Source organism: Brassica oleracea, chromosome C9, assembly GCF_000695525.1.
Source record: "Brassica oleracea var. oleracea cultivar TO1000 chromosome C9, BOL, whole genome shotgun sequence".
Classification (NCBI taxonomy): domain Eukaryota; kingdom Viridiplantae; phylum Streptophyta; class Magnoliopsida; order Brassicales; family Brassicaceae; genus Brassica; species Brassica oleracea.
Genome location: NC_027756.1, coordinates 15,139,524 through 15,150,859, shown reverse-complemented (window position 1 = coordinate 15,150,859; position 11,336 = coordinate 15,139,524). Strand labels below are relative to the sequence as shown.

Sequence of the window (11,336 nt, the reverse complement as noted above, 5' to 3'; positions counted from 1 at the left end):
ATATATATATATATATATATATCAAAACGGCGTCGTCTTATCTTGTTAACGGTTGACTAACTTTTGTTAGAGTCAATGTATATTTAGGCACGTTTTAAGAAGTTCGGGTAGTTTTTTTGAATTATAATTGAGTTGAGGTCGTATTTGGCACTGATCAATTATTCAGGTCGTATTTGGCACGATTGAAATTGTTGGGGTCGAAATTGGCACTTTCCCCATTCTTTTCCTATCGGAGTGGCTACTGAGCTAAAGCGGTATCGATACTTTGGCACGCGGAGGTTCGAATCTTGCGGTTGGCGTTGTAATTATTTTTTTTTTCCACAAATCAAGGGAACTTTTAACATAAATAAATGGAACGTTAATAAAAACTCTTTGAAAAAGACGTGAACGGCAGGATCGAACCTGCGCGGGCAGAGTCCACAAAATTTCTAGTCATGCCCGATAACCACTCCGGCACATCCACTTCTTATTGAATCTTTTCGAAATTATAAATATATTAGAGCATCATTATCGCCCGTATCTAAGGCGTATCTTATGTTTAATTTGATTTAAAAAAAAATCAAAAAGACAAATAAACTGAAGATACGTCTCTTAATTTGGTACCAGAAGAGCCGTCTCTTCACCTTCCTCTCTGTCTCTCTCCACTCCCTCTCCCATGGCTGCTTCTTCTACCTTCTCCTCATCAGCTCTTCTCTCAAACAACCGCAGTCCACCGCCATTTCCTCTCTGTCTCTCTCCACTCCCTCTCCCATGGCTGCTTCTTCTACCTTCTCCTCATCAGCTCTTCTCTCAAACAACCGCACTCCACCGCCATGCTGCTCTGTCAGACCGTCTATCTCTTCCTCCCCGATGCTCATCGTGAAATCGCACCTGAGAGGAGAAGACTCGTCGTGAAATCAACCGTCGGCGAAGTCTCCTTTCGCGAACCGGAGACATCTAGAGACAACGAGGAAATCAAATCTCTGAAACTCAAGTTAATGGTGAGTCTGATTCAGTTAGCTAGACGCAATCTTTGATTTCGAGGAATCTATTCTTGATTATGATGTGTGTGGGGTTTGTGGGTGCAGAGTGTGGTCTCGGGGTTGAACAGAGGATTCGTGGCGAGTGTAGATGATCTACAAAGAGCTGAGACTCAACGCTTGTTCTTCGCATCATCTACTAATTTCGTTTACGCCCTTCACCTCTCTTCCTTCCAAGTAAGCAATCTTATATTTGATTGATAAGGAAGCGAGTGGCACAAAAAGTTCTAGTCTTTATATGGTTTTATTCAAGTTTCTTATGAATGAACTTTTAAGTAAGGATTTTTATTTGTTGGTAGAGAAGAAAACACATGTTAATGAATAGGGTCTGGCGAAAGCCTTTCAACTATGTTGTGTTGATGTCTTTAATTGTAATGTGTCAGAATGGGAGAGAATGTGCGAAGGGTTTGCCTGTGGAGATCTGCAGTATTGATTTGGAGGCAGGAGATTTCATCACCGCCTTTGATTATCTTGCGGAGAAGGAGTCTCTCTTAATTGGGACTTCTCGTGGGCTTCTGATTGTGCATGAGGTAAAGAGAAATGTGACTGAGCTAGTTGGAAATATAGAAGGAGGTGTCAAGTGTCTCTCCCCTAGTCCTACTGGAGATCTACTTGGATTGATTAGCGGTTTTGGTCTGTTGCTTGTAATGACTTATGATTGGGATTTGATGTATGAGAGGGCGCTTTCTGAGGTTCCGGAAGGTAGTGGATATTTCTTTAGTACAAAACTACGAAGCTAAGCTAGTATCGTCTGAGATCTTTGAAACATTGGGTTTAGTTTTTGGGCAGCTCTCAGTCTCACAGATGATTTATTTTTCTATTGGATACAATTGCATTGTTTAAGATTCAATCGCCTTTTGATACTTAAATGAAGATGCTTTGTGTTGTCTGCATTTTGGATTTGACAGGCTAGCAAGATTGAAGCTCAACTTGACGAGCAGATGCATTTGTACCACAGACTTGTTTCCACAAAGTCTGACGGTGAAGAGAGTGATCTTGAAGCTGGGATTGACTTATTACTAAGGCAACTTCAACAAGTTAATGCTCAGATGCAAGCATGGGTTTCTTCTGGTGGTTCAGAGATGGTCTCTCATACCTTAACTCGGCATCAGGAGATCGTTCAAGACCTCACACAGGTAATGTTCCATTTAATACTTACTTCATTTTTGTAGCTTCGGTTGTTCAAATGCTGATTAGCAATGGAATATATGTTATCTTTTCGACCATCATTTTGTAGTTTTATGATTCAACCTTTGTTGCAAAATGCATTTAGAAGGTGATGAATATTTTTTTAAGAACCCATAATTAAGATGCTTGCAATAAACCACTTAAATGTTCAAATCTGTTTCTAAGTCTTTTAACTCACTTTTACACTTTAAAAACTATTAAAAATTATGTAAGAGACCCTTTAAGGGGTTTAGGGATAATGATGCTCTTATATAATAGTGCAAATAAAATTGGGCTTAGTGAAAGAGGATACAGACAGACACAGCCTATCTTCTTTGTAATGCTTCCCTTGATTCTTGACTTGACCAAATCTCTCTTCTCTCTCTCTCTCTCTCCACCGAATCTCACCGGCGATCTTCGCTTCCTCACCCACAAATCTGATTCCTCTCCAACACTCTTACCAGGTAAGCTCTCTTCAAATTCAAACCGTTCCAGCTCAACCTCAACATCATCAAGATTCAAACTTAGTTACTTTCTTTTGCAACCCTTGTGGTAAAAAAAATGTTGACTCGAGTGATCTGAAATAGTAACTTCATAAACAGATAAACTTTGAGCTTCTAGGGATCAGATTTTGATCTTGTTATGAGAAGGAAGAAGAATGGCGACTCAGGTTGATCCACCAAACGGAGTCAAGAATCAAGGGAAGCATTACTTCTCAATGTGGCAAACACTCTTCGAGATCGACACAGAATACGTCTCTATCACACCTATAGGCCGAGGAGCATCTGGTGTAGTCTGCTCATCTGTTAACAAAGAGACTGACGAGAGAGTGGCGATCAATAAGATCCACAATGTGTTTGAGGTATGATGTTCTGACCACTGTCAATACTTCTGGTTTCAGGTATGATGTTCTGTTTTGCATTGTTGTCCTGTTGGTTTTGTCTTCTTTTTTTTTTGAGCAACTCGTGTTGGTTTTGTCTTATTGCATTTTTGTTTCTTTTTGTGTAGTTACTTCGAGGGCTTAAGTATATTCATTCAGCCAACTTTCTCCACCGGGATTTGAAACCAGGTAACCCCCTTGTGAACGCAAACTGCGACTTAAAGATATGTGACTTTCAAAAAAAAAATATATGTGACTTTCAAAATTTAGCAAAACAAAAATAACGATATGTGACTTTGGTCTTCCACGCACCCTAAAGCTAACAGATACGTAGAATCGTTACCTTACTCACAGGGGATATCATTTTCACGTCTTTACCCGAATTCGCATGTTCTAGCATTGATCTGCTTCAGAAGATGCTCGTTCTTGACCCACCCATCTAAGAGGATTAGTGTCACGGAAGCGCTTCAGCATCCTTACTTGGCGCCTTTATATGACCCGAGTTCAAATCCTCCTGCTGAAGTTCCTATTGATCTTGATGTAGATGTAGATGAAGACGAGGATTTGGGGGCACTTTTGTGAAATCGGTTTTGAAAGCTTAATGTAGTATCTTTGGAAATACTATATTTATACGTGTACACAAAATCCGTTGCATCTTGAAGTGTCTTAAATCTCTGTGCACCAGTAAAAGCTCAACATTCGTTGGGTCGTACATAGTATGTATTCCTCCTATAAAGAAAAGTAAATCGGGTTTTGAAGCTGCTATAAATACGAGTCTAAGGGTTTGTAAGATATTCATTCACATAATAATCAACATAGTATTGATATTGACCCTTTAGGAACTTGATCCTGCTTAGGTAATGCTTGTGGGTTTTTTGGCATCCAAGTCTTTCGTTCAAGACTGGTAGTATCTTATGTTCCACCGTTGCTTTGTTCATTATTCCATTACTGTCACGCCATGCACGTTGAATTCCCTCCACAAGCAACTCTATTAAAACCTTGGTTTCCTCTGAATTCCATAGGGTATATTGATTTTTTTCTTTATCACCCATTGCAATCTTATGTGAAGTTAATCAATATTAGTAAGAACATACACACAAAAATATTTATCACAAACAAACAGGTAAACATCAAACTTCTTGCTACTAGTCTAAACAAATAAAATAATGAAACCAAACGTAAACTTGAAAGCAACAGATATAACAATCAAACCATTTTAATACATGATATAATGAAAAACAGAGAAATATATCATAAAAAAAAAAGAGATAAGAAAAGAGAGAACAATTCTAGGACGCTCATTTTCTTTAAACATAATTGAATACTTATTTTAAATATATTATATGGAAAATAGATAAATAATAGTAGAAAAAAGTTAACATAAATCACAATAAGTCATCGCCAATCAAACCAAAAGAATACATGGTTTCTATAAATATGGGAAGACATATTGTCAGAATCAATGAAAATATTTACAGAATTAAAATCCTCTTGACTTTTAAAATCTGTGTGAATTAGCTTCCCACTAACCCCCCTAAGAAACCTTAAACGGGTATTTGCCTCAATACGTTCTTACTCTCTTTTGCTTTCTTCGAGTTAATTCACGTTTGTTCACAACAAAATCATTTACTCAAAATTCAAATTAATAGTAAATGTTAATGGTTATGAAAAATGGTTATAGAATTCTATAGAATATTATAAAAATATAATTCATTTTACAAGATTTATAAAAGTCTTACAATATAATTATCAAGTAGTTATGAAACATGAAAAAGGTTAAGAATGTTCATAAACAAAATTTTGTAAAGTGGAAAAATAAAGTTTTAATCTAGTTTATAGAAAATGTATGTTTAAAAAAAAAATAGTGGTATTCTGGAAACTATGCTAGTTCTCAAAGTTTTCCGTTCTATAGATTGTTTTATTATGGAAAAATGATTATCACCTACATGAATGATACACCACTACATGGTCACATATCTGAACAAAAATAATATATTTATTATGTGTTAAATTGTTAACATCATCAACATCATTATTATAGTTAAATAATGTGTCGAACTTCTAATAACATATTTTAACATCTACTTTATTAAAATAGAATTACAAATAAAAAATAACCCTAAGACTTAAACTTAATTACAATACGATGTCATTGAAATAATTAATAAACTTAAATCTAAATTAATTTTTTTCTTAAATCTATTTCACAACAAATTCATGATAAATATTACACTTAATGCACATTTATATTATAAACCTTAAATATGTAAAGTAAAAAACCTCTTTCCATAAATTCGTGGATATTATCCTCTATTAAATAATGTTTATTACATTTTCCAAAAATTTATTGTTAATGAAATCAATTAACAATATTTAAAAAATTTAAAGGATATGCTTTATTTGGGAATAAAAACTTAATATTGAGAACATATTTAAAAAGATCCATTTTAATTGACGATATTGTTTTAGATATATATAACTAAAATGCTATTAGAAAATTATTTTTAAATTATGTATGATATTACATACGTCCAATTGAATTTTACCTTAAATTATTTTTCTTTAGTAAGGATTTGAAATATTAGATTTGGTAATAACATGTACATTTAAGTAGTAGTATTAAAAAAAATAAAAAAACCTAAGATTTTTCTTATTAGAAAATTCTAATACAAAAAGTTTCAAAAGAATATTCTTCAAGTTTTGTATGTAAATAAAAGCATTTAGACAAGATAACAATGTTCTAAAAAAAGAAAAATCAGCTCATACAAAATAAAATTCCTACATATAATAAAATGTTAAAGTCAATAAGTTAAAATAAAATTAATTTGATAATAATATAAATACAATAAATGCAATTACTCATTCTAACAAATTACTCATTTTAATAAGTATAATATAAATATTTTACTAAAAATGCATGACGAATATTTATATATCGGTTTGAGAAATTAAAAATTAAGACTGCCTATATAACGGGTTGGAAATTTAAATATAGTTATCATTTATGACCAAAAACCTATCAAAACATCTCAAATATTATTTTTGCATATAGATTTTAGTTTACGGACAAAACACACATAAACTAAAAATAAAGTAAAAATATATATTTTAATTATTATGCGTAATGTCATAATAAAAAATACATAATACGTGAAAAATAAATAAATATATTATATTATTTATAGAAAACAAAAGTATATTTTTAAAAAATGAAAGTCGTTTCTCTTTTTTACTGGGAACACAAATGTTGTAAATAATTCTTTCCAACGCGTATCAAACCCGACCAATGAAAGGCTACTAGCATTTCCTTTACCATTAGCCAACTCGATATCGGGTAAATAAAAATGATATCGGTTAAACAAAAACAAATATTCGCGTGATATTTACATTTACTGTTATATAAATCATTTTACTTTTACTATTAGTGGAATTATGTAACAGTAATATATGTATTATGTGATGTATTTTTGTCACCATTTTATTACAATTTTTGTAGATTATATAATGGTGTAAAAAATATTTAGTTACATTACGTAAAAAAAAATACACCCGCGCGGTCCAGCTCTAGTGTTCTTGAAATCGTAAGTCTTGGAATACTTATGATATCCAACTTCATCTCCTGCATTTGGTGCCATTGAGTCGTTTCTGTACTATTAAAATCATATCTTGTCAATTGGTCTTACCATTCATATTAATCGCGATTACAATGTAATTTGATAATACTAATAACCATATAATTACTAAGCATTTTACTTGTAAATATATCCTCCCATTTACTGTGATGTGCTCTGCAGTCATTAGCGGTGGACAAAAAAACCGAACTGAACCGAGTCAAACCGAACCAATTGAACTGTAACCGATTCAAATCGAATCAAAGTCGATTTCAAACTATTCGGTTGAAAATTTTCCCAACCCGAATGGTTCGGTTCGGTTCAGTTTAAAACCGAACCGAGAAACCGATGTGTTTTTGTAATTATTTAAATTAAAAATATTAGTAATATCAATAAGTACTAAAAATTCTAATACTAAACTACACATTTTCCCTTTTTAATTCATTAACATATATTCTTCTAACCTAATATGTAATCATCAAAATATTTGATTTAAAAAAATAGAAAAATATGTATTCTTATATTCTTATATATGTAAACGTGGATGTTAAATCTAAACCTAAAACATAAAACCTAAAGCAAATAAAATTTTATTAAAAATAAAATTTCTTCTCCACAGCATCTCTTTCCACATAATTTATGTTTTAAAACATAATTTCTCTTAAAAATTAAACTAAAAAGAACCTAATTAAACCGGTCACTGAACTGATTACAAACTGAACCGAATATAAATCGAACCGAACACAAACCGAACCAAGCTAGCTATGGTTTACTTCAGTTGGAAAAATACTAAAACCGAACTAACCAAACCGAACCGAACCGAGAAAATAACCGAAGTGCCCACCCTTAGCAATCATACCACTTACTAGATATAGTTATCCAAAAATTGTTAAGGAAAAATTGTAACTGTTTATACACTACTTTAGGTGATAGAAAATTTACATTTATTATATTTCTACTAACTTCAATTACCCTATATTTTCTAAAAATAAAAAATTATTTTACTTGTGCAAATTTAATATCAACTATATTTTCAAAAGATAAATATTTTGAGAAAATATATCAAAAATATCATTTTACGTCTTCATGCATTTTTATTATAATAAATTACAAATTCAAAATTATATATATTTATTAAATTTATATATTGACTTTTGCCAACTTTTTGTTAACTTTCACAAAATAATGTATTTCTAATCAAAATGTATTATATTTTTAGTATATGTGAAACACTAAAATATAGTTCATATTTTAAAAACTAAAATATATATATATCATTAAAGTCTCAAATACTAAAATTACCTTGCATACAGAAAGAAAGAAAAATGTAATGTGCAGTGGCGGAACTAGGTGGGGAGTGGGAGGGGCAGCTGCCCTCCATGATTTTTTTTTTTTTTGGGTGTAATTATGCTTAAAATTTTAATAATGCTCTGGATGAAAATTTGAAATTATAAATATATTACTAGTGTTTTGTTCGTTTTCCCCCGGATAGAAATTCATCCTAGATCTGCCGCTGGTAATGTGGTCATTATCTATTTGGGTCATCTATAACAGATCATAGTCATTGTTTCAGTGGTCCATAGTTCGAGTAACCGAAAAAACGAAACTAATATTACATGTTGTAATTTTGGACTTTGAAAAATTACAGAATTTGGCTATGAACCTCCTAATATTCAAAAAAAAAAAATGGGATGTAGTCCGCAACAACTAATATCAAGATAAGAGCAGCATCAACCTTATTCATCTATACTATAAAAGCAGAATTCCTACAAGGATTCTGCCCATAGTTTTTGAAGTTATTTACAAGAAAGTGTCATTACCTAATTTAGATTCTTTTTAATTAATTCTCTTGCTATATTTATAACCTATCATTTTAAAAAGTTTTTGACCCGTAATTAATTTGCTTGCCATGTTTATAACTAATCATATTTATAACCAATTTCACACCATATTTATAACCGACCAAATTTATTATATAAGATCTTTATTTAAAAAGAAACAAATCTCGCGCTTTGAAAGCGCATGTCAAAATCTAGTTTTTCATTAAATGAGGTTAACTAATGTAGTTATCACTAAACATGGAGTGGCTGCGTATGATATTAAACAAAACAGGTACTTAGTGAACAAAATAACATTCCCTCTCATTTATAATAAGTGTCATTTTAACTTTTTTCTTGTTACAAAAAAAATATCACTTTACAATTCTAATGCAAACTATACTTACTTTCAACAGAAAATTAATTGAAAACTGCATTGATTTTATAAATAATTTTATTAATCTCAAATACTATTGGTCAGAGAGGTATAATTAATACCAACTTACATATATTTCCGCCACTTTCTTAATCTGTGTGCAAAATGTCAAAGTGACATTTATATAGAAACTGAGGAGTATTTTATTATCACATGCCCATTAAATGATCAAGAACATTAATTAAGCCACTGATATCATGTGAATAGTAATAATAATTTAACAAACAATAAATTTGCAAAACATTATTGTTTTTCATTATATAATCATAGGAATTCCAAAAAAATTCTAATCAAAAACTAATCCCAAGACAATAATACATCTGGGTACTTGTGGATGATTAAATCCATTTAAATCGCCGTTAGGTAGGCAATGCTACAACTCAAAGCATAAACTCCGGCCGGAGTTTTTTTAACATGGTTTACTAGATCATGATCCGCACCACAGTCCAGGTTTTCTTTAATAGTGCGGGTTTTCTTTAATAGTAAAATATTTTAGATTATGCAATACAATATATCAATAAATTAATATAATTTGGTGTTATATATTATCTAATTTAATATTTGTGTGGCGTATAATATTATTATTATAAAATCTATATTTTTTTTTGTAACAAAATTTATTTTGAAAACATTATTATGTAACAATACCGATTTACATAATTTTTGTTTTATTCTAAATTTGAAACATACGTGGAAACTAAATTAAGTTGAACCTACATAATAGAGAATTTGATATATAGTTATTAATTAAACCAATTTAGTATAAATGTTTAAATAATAAACCGAATTGTTTTTTTTAACTTAGGAGAATAGACAAACAATAATAATAGTAGAGTAAAATCTTATACATACGATATGAATAAAGATCAAATGTTTCATCTATGAAAGAAGGTGTAAATTATTTGTATTACAAAGTAAAAACATTTATGGGGGTGTATTCAATTAAGAGTTTTAGGTAATTTGTGTCAAAATGACAAATCCACTGTTTTTGAAACATGAATTTTAAAAACTCATTTAAAATCCAGTGTTATTGAACTTGACATTTTATAAAGTACTATGAAATCCACTGTTATTGAAAATATTTTAAGTTATGGAGTTTTAAAGTTTTCAAGTGATTTTAGAGTGTTTGGGTGGAGTTTCTTAGTTAAAAAAAATAAAACTCAAATCTCATGGTTTTAGGTGATATTCTAGAGTGGTTTAACAAAAATCATTTTATTCTCTGCAATTCCTTAAAATCATCTAAAACCTCGTTAAAAGTCAAATCACTTCAAATTTTAGATTGAATACACCCCCTTTAATGGTGAGACTTCTAACTGGTCTAAATAAATAAAAATCACATATGAAATAAATTATAATTTTTGTGCTAAATAGATAAGAATTTTTATTTTTTAATTAGAAATAGAAATGAATATTTATTTTTAAAAACATCCTTTAAAATACTTCTTAAATTTAATTTTCAAAATTAAATCAATTTTTTAAAATTGTTATTATCATTAAAATATTATCAAAAGTATTTTATATAAGGGAAATTACCAAAAATACCATTTTCAAAGTACCACTTTTCAAGTTTACACTAACCACTTTTACCCACCATAAACAATTCAATAATGAGCGGCGTTAGGGTTTCGGCGATTGGCGAAACTAGGGTTTCAGAGTCAGGAGATCGAGATGCGACCATGATGGATGTGGGAGAGAGAGCAAGACCACCAGGGGATCCACCAGACTGCGTGCCCTCGTATGCATCCAAGGTAGCGGGGACGAGCGAGGGAGGGATGCCGGTTCCGGAGAAACTGATCGATGATGACTTTATTACGGAGAGACTTCGAGTGGAGTTCCCTAATGGAGAAGATGGTGAACCGTCTATCACGATTGAGACAGAGGTGTTGGAAGCGATGAATGGGATGTGGAAACAGTGCATGATCGTTAGGGTTCTGGGAAGGAGTGTTGCGATATCTGCCTTGAGTAGGAAGTTACGGGAGTTATGGAATCCGAAGGGAGCAATGTACGTCATGGACCTGCCCCGGCAGTTTTTCATGGTCCGTTTCGAAAAGGAGGATGAATATATGGCGGCGCTGACAGGAGGCCCATGGAGAGTCTTCGGTAGTTATCTCATGGTGAGGGCTTGGTCACCAGAATTTGATCCCTTAAGAGATGACATTGCTACAACGCCGGTCTGGGTTAGACTAACAAATATCCCAGTGAACTTCTATCACCGGTCGATCCTGATGGGGATTGCTAAGGGTTTGGGGAAGCCAGTTCGGGTAGACATAACCACGTTGAACTTTGAGAGAGCAAGGTTTGCAAGAATTTGTGTCGAAGTCAACTTAGCAAAGCCATTGAAAGGGACAGTGCTAATTAATGGTGAGAGATACTTTGTAGCGTATGAAGGGCTATCTGAAATCTGTT

General features: G+C 31.9%; 1 protein-coding gene, 1 long non-coding RNA gene and 1 other non-coding gene across 5 annotated transcripts; 2 read left to right on the top strand and 1 right to left on the bottom strand.

Moving 5' to 3' along the window:
- Positions 1-382: 382 nt before the first annotated feature.
- On the bottom strand, positions 383-463 carry TRNAS-AGA. The gene has a single exon. It is a non-coding gene; the product is annotated as a tRNA-Ser (tRNA).
- Positions 464-530: 67 nt separating this feature from the next.
- Positions 531-2,283, top strand: LOC106319424 (elongator complex protein 1-like). Of its 3 annotated transcripts, XM_013757741.1 has the most exons (5): positions 531-678; positions 774-980; positions 1,068-1,196; positions 1,403-1,549; positions 1,928-2,283. In XM_013757741.1, exons 2-5 carry the CDS (start codon positions 813-815, stop codon positions 2,189-2,191), a joined length of 708 nt encoding a protein of 235 aa, XP_013613195.1. In that variant the 5' UTR covers positions 531-678; positions 774-812; the 3' UTR covers positions 2,192-2,283. The 3 variants fall into 3 exon arrangements, with proteins under 3 accessions (XP_013613195.1, XP_013613194.1, XP_013613196.1); XM_013757740.1 differs by lacking the exon at positions 531-678 and having other exon boundaries at positions 726-980; XM_013757742.1 differs by lacking the exon at positions 531-678 and having other exon boundaries at positions 726-980; positions 1,403-1,721; positions 1,928-2,010.
- Positions 2,284-2,535: 252 nt separating this feature from the next.
- On the top strand, positions 2,536-3,871 carry LOC106319423. The gene is made up of 3 exons (XR_001265485.1): positions 2,536-2,650; positions 2,789-3,255; positions 3,421-3,871. It is a non-coding gene; the product is annotated as an uncharacterized LOC106319423 (long non-coding RNA).
- Positions 3,872-11,336: the final 7,465 nt, after the last annotated feature.